Source organism: Xyrauchen texanus, chromosome 1 (assembly GCF_025860055.1).
Source record: "Xyrauchen texanus isolate HMW12.3.18 chromosome 1, RBS_HiC_50CHRs, whole genome shotgun sequence".
Taxonomy (NCBI): domain Eukaryota; kingdom Metazoa; phylum Chordata; class Actinopteri; order Cypriniformes; family Catostomidae; genus Xyrauchen; species Xyrauchen texanus.
The window spans coordinates 38137839-38143479 of NC_068276.1; the positions used below are offsets into that span (position 1 = coordinate 38137839).

The 5641-nt window shown below is 38.0% G+C and overlaps 1 protein-coding gene across 1 annotated transcript; it reads right to left on the reverse strand.

Moving 5' to 3' along the window:
- Positions 1-955: 955 nt before the first annotated feature.
- LOC127628591 (homeobox protein engrailed-2a-like) lies at positions 956-5408 on the reverse strand. The gene is made up of 2 exons (XM_052105397.1): positions 4599-5408; positions 956-2993 (listed from the first exon to the last, which is right to left on the reverse strand). Exons 1-2 carry the CDS (start codon positions 5077-5079, stop codon positions 2677-2679), a joined length of 798 nt encoding a protein of 265 aa, XP_051961357.1. The 5' UTR covers positions 5080-5408; the 3' UTR covers positions 956-2676.
- Positions 5409-5641: the final 233 nt, after the last annotated feature.

Below are 5641 nucleotides of genomic sequence, written 5' to 3' on the forward strand. Positions count from 1 at the left end.
ATTTGTTTCTTACCTGGTGTAGCCTGTACAACCAGTAATTATTGGCATGTGCTTATATTGGACTTATTTGTTTAATTCCAACTGAAGATAATTTGGCATTATATATTATATTATAAAATAACAAAGAAGTTCACCTTAACCTTCTGCTCGAAAAGTCGCCCCTAAAAATGTGGTGAAATCGTTAATAGATTCCGATTATTGATGCATTAATTTATTTAGCATATATATATATACACATTATTACACACATATATATATATATATATATATATATATATATATATATATATATATATATATATATATATTAGTTAGCCTATAATTATATAATTATAAGCTACAAATATTTTTACGGATAAACATGACTGTGAGCTACTGTTTTCTGGTGTAAACATACGTTTGTGAACACTTAGGCATGCATTTCAGTAAATTGCAGGTAAACATTAATTGCCACAGTGATATTTCTGATAAATTTGGAACCGATACTGTTGATGAGTCTATTCAGTTATGGATTAAAATCATTTACAAACTACCCAGTGCATATGGTAATGTCTCTGCCGTCCCAGTCAGAGACCAGTGTAGTTATTTACAACCAAATTGAGTCTAAACAGAGGATTCGTAAGTATAACAAACACCCATTTGGCGTTGTGTAGTGTTTATTATATAACATCTGATATCTGCAGTGCTCCTCAAATGCCTTATTGCTGATGGTGCATTACCGACTCACTCCTGATTTGGCAAAGCTTTGTGTGCCAGCGCCGTGACGTCAGATCCGCTGGGCTCAGCTCCCATTTAATGAGAGGGTGGCACGTTCTTCTCAACCTAAGAGGCAGATAAGGCTGCCGTTTGAGAATATTAAAAACTTAATAATCCTTATAGAGTTATTAAACCTTAGAGAAGAACCAAAAAATGGGAAGCTAATAAGACATTTAAAATGATTATTTTTATTGTTTATTTATTTTTTATCAAGATTTCAGGAGGCAGTTAATTCCACATACGTACGTGATACAAATTATTTACACAAGTAACAAACAGTACTTGTAAACACAAAATAAAAATAGCATTGTATTACACATCTTTTGTCATTTTAGCTTTCAACATAGATTTTTATAGATAGATCTCCGCTGATGAGTAAATTCATTAGGTCGTACACCAGATAGAAGGCCATAATTCATATGCAGTTGAACTAACACTGGTTATCTGATTCGGCACAGTTCTATGTTATTAAGTTCGCACTTGAACTTGTAAGGCAAAGTGTGTTAAGTTTGGTGGCTTTATGTCACACACTCTTTTCAGATATAAAACAAATAAGGTTTTTTTTAAAAAAAAAGAAGAAAAAAAAAACAATTTGGTATATGGATATACAGTCTGCAACTTAAATCTCGATCATACTTTCTTTTTTTTTTTTTTTTTTACTTTCTAAACACGCGAGAATATGCCTTAATATGACAATTTGCAGCTTTCATGCAAAGGCCTCAATACTGCTTCATTCACATAAAGAATTATTGCAATATAAATAAGCAAATGTAACACTTTAGAAATCTACTCTCACATAAAAAGCAACACTGCTCATTGGATAAAGTTTTTCCTTAATATAATCTATATAAATACATAACAAATATGAAGTCAACAATAAAACAGTATTTTAACATCTGTAATACAGTAAACAGCTGGTTTGCTTTTTTTTTTTTTTACTTGATAGTTTGATATTGTGTTTATATATATAGTTGTATATTTATATTTCAGTGTGTAATGTGTTGGAGCGCTTACCCTGGCTATTGTCAAGAGTGCGTATAAGAGTAAATAATTGTCAGTGTGCTACACGTTTATAGGCAGCATTAAAATGATTAAAACATACTTTGCTACAAAAGATGATTATATTGCTCTTTTATAAAAACTATGAATGCGATTTAAGACGCGTCGGTACATTTATTTATTTATTTAGCGCACCTAGTTGAAATGCTTTGACCAGGCAATGAAGGTTCATCCATTGTTTTTACACATGTTAGGCTATTACACAGTTCAAGCATAAAACCTATTTTGTAATGCACAGTAAAAGAAGTTCTTGCGATTTGTATAGTCCATCGCGATTTTTTTCCAATTCACTCATTGAAATTAGACAGGCAAATACTTTGAACTTATTTACAATAAAAAGGAATATTTAACTAATCATATTCTGAGATCCGACGACTGCTGCATCCAATGTATCAAATCAAACAAAACAACAATGGTGGGGAAAAAACGACTTAAATGCAGTTGATACAATTCACAGTTGCCTGGATGCAGCAGAAAGACTCTTTGGATTTAAGCAAGATTTTTCGCATTTTTTCCACAGATAGACCCCATATAAACGTCAGCTGCTCAAACGCTTGGTTCTGGTGACGGCATGAAAAGAAGCGCAATAGAAACGTTTGTTTCTCAAAAGAAATCCTCTGCTGAGTGCACAAAAAACCGGCACCGATAACAGCCGTTTGAAAGAACTCGACCATTATTTTATTATAGCAGAATTCAATAAATGTATTTTTGTTCAATTCAGTAGAGCCCATATTTAACTTCAGTAGGCTAATGCTGGTATATTTATTCACTGGCCCTTTATTCTTTCATTCTTATTGCATTGTAAATATAACCTTATCCCACCCCACCATCAGCACCTCCACCCCTCCCGCATTCTCTGTCTCAGTCACTGTCTGATTTGTCTTCCTTTGACGTGGTGCTGTGATTGTACAGTCCCTGCGCCATCAGGTGCAATGCCAGACTGTTCTTGTTGCAGCTGGATTTTTTAAGTTTGGCCCGCTTGTTCTGGAACCAGATTTTGATCTGAGATTCGTTGAGGCCGAGTTCCTGCGCCAGACTCTGCCGTCGCTGCTCGGTCAGGTAGCGGTTGGTTTGGAACTCGGCCTTGAGTCTCTGAAGCTGCTCCACCGTGAAGGCTGTGCGTGGTCGTTTGTCCTCTTTAATGTCGTTTTTCTTCTTTGGTTTACGAGATCTGGGACCTGCGTGGATGAAATAAAACAACAAGAATTCTTTTGAGAACGAAGCACAATCAGGCCCAGTGTGTAATCTGTTTATGATTGGAGTAAAGGGTCTGGAGTAAGGGGGCGTAAACAAGTTCAACGAAATGTTGTAATTTATGAATCTGTTTTACGTATGCTTTATTTATTTATTATTTTGCGTCACATTTGCGTGAGAACAGCAGGCCTGCGCTAGTTTGCCCCTATCTCGGATTCGCACATTAATAGGTAATGCGGGAAATCTCACAGATGAAGCGGAATATTGATGAGGATTCACGGCTAGCTCCAATTTCGACATTTCTTGGTTAAATATTTTTTTCTATTTTTTTTCCTATAATGAAGCCTCGAAATGGCATGGCCATAGTTATATCGCGAGCTTGCGTGGTATTAACCCATTCAGTATCATGTCTGTTTTGAGGCTCTTGTTTAGAGCACTCTAAACAAAATTTACGCAACACAAAATTAGCTGTACCACGCTGAAAAACGCACAGACACTTTCTAGTCTTTCATCTATAATTTCATGAGTATATGTGGCTTTACAAAAAGTAGCTAATCACACCGTTAACATTGCGAAAAGACGTTGACTTTAAATGCACATTTTCAACGCGAGTTCGAATGCTGGTGACTTCATTATTACCTCACAATGTAGGAAATGGAAAGATTGGTTGAAAATAAAATTGTATACACGTTATGTATGAACACTCTCGCGACTGTCAACCAGGACACTCCACTAGTTCAAGCAATTTACCAGTTGCGCGACGAGGAATGTGGTGCCAAAAACGGATCCGAATATTTCCAATAAGCCTGCATTAAAATGCCAAATTCATACAACACAGTTTTTTTTTTTCAATAGTAAATGACCACTATTGTAATGAATATGCACATTGTGCTCTGTTATGAAATGTTGATTTCCTAGCGAAACAATGCAGTTTTACTTAAATACACGAGGTAAAAAATTTAGGCTACTTCAAGGCTACACACAAACACTCATGGGCAACTATCGTAGATGCGAGGCCTGCTCCATTGTCAAAAATATGCTAATTAAATATCAACTAAAACGGAAGGCTTAGAGGGCAAACATCTTTAATTTACAACTATTCAGCACTGCTCTTCTTTATTAATGTGGAACCATTTCGACTCAGTTCCACTCGATTCTATCCCTCCTCAAAGGCTACTTTATCATTTGGACTAGCAACCAAAAGCCAGTGGTATTTAAAGACAATTAGACGTATCGGTCGTATTTACGTAAAAAGTTGTATGCTTTTTAGAACATTTTAAAAGCAACGCTTGTGTTTGTTCGTTTTTGGAACTTTGTTTTGCATATAGATTATAATCTTACCTTTATTTCTTCAGTGTAAATGTTCAGTAAAAATGATAGATGCGACAATTTAGATAATTTGTTTTACGAATTGTTCACATTTTCAGGCTTTGGCGCTATTTTCAACTTTGAGTTTGTTTAAAATTTACAATGGCCCTATAAATTTGAGATATAGGCTACGTGATAAAAAAAATCTTTCAATGTAGTGCTTAGGGTTTGCATACATTTAACAACAGATTTCCTGGCGCATGCTGCAAAGGAAAGCCTACCTGACGATGGCCTGTCCGAGTACCGTGTGCAGTACACCCAAGCGGGCCACAACATAGGCTGGGCAGAGTGTCCGTTTGAATTGGCCTTTGAACTATCCGTTTCTGAACTCAGGAACTGATCCGCATTCTCTCCATGAGTCTTCAACGGCTCTTCGCTCACTATCTCGGTCTTCTTTCCCCCGCTGCTCGTATGAGTTGTGGAACTTCCCTCTGCTGGTACCATACTTCCCACCTGTCCCGTGCTAGGACCCGTAGGGCTGTGATTCTCCTGCGCGCCGTGATTGATCTCATCGCGCCTGATGTTCGCGTCTTTCTTAAGGCCAAAGTCCGGTCGCAGGATGTTGTCGATGAAGAAGTTAGTGATTCGGTGCGGGAGCTGCAGATTCCCCGGAGCATGCAGAAGGGGTCGTATGGCACTGTTGGTCTCGTCCGCCGCTCCTCGCTGTTCCGCGTCTCTCGCGCTCTGCTCATTCTCATCCATGCTGAGACGCGCTTTTCACTCTACTTAACCCTTTATCGCTCTCCCGCACTCGGGCTGTCGCACCCCACTCCACGGGCGTCTCCGTCCACTTTGTTCACCTCAGGAAAATGTAAAACTGAGCAAGAAAATTTTTCAATAAGTTTTGGGAACAATAAACAGCCTTTGCGCACCGTGGTGACAAAGGGGAAACATAGTTTCGCCTTTCGGTTCCAATTACGGAATGCACTCTATTTAAGGCGGATGATCAGAAATTTGTCAATTTGGTGCTATCCGTTTCTTGCGCAATGCAACTATAGGCCTTATGTGACTGATTACAGAGAAGTGGGGCTCCTAACTGCTCCTGAAATACTTTCACACCGGATTCTTGATCTTATTTTTAATACGAGCCCCCAGTGACGTTACACTCCAGTATCCTAGACACGTGCCTTTGACCAATAGATTAGTTTAGAGCAAGTCACGTGACCCTGATTCGAGAGTAACAGACAACGCGCATCCTTGCGCTTTTAAAGACACAGTGCTTCACCAAAATACAAATTCAGGCACTGCCAAAAACGCAGCCTGC

What these genes read in the sequence shown, in the direction of transcription:
- LOC127628591 (XM_052105397.1), bottom strand. Translation starts at nt 5,079, where the DNA reads ATGGATGAGAATGAGCAGAGCGCGAGAGACGCGGAACAGCGAGGAGCG. An exon ending in CTCGGACAGGCCATCGTCAG is followed by an intron (nt 2,994 to 4,598) that starts GTAGGCTTTCCT and finishes TCATCCACGCAG; the next exon opens with GTCCCAGATCTCGTAAACCA.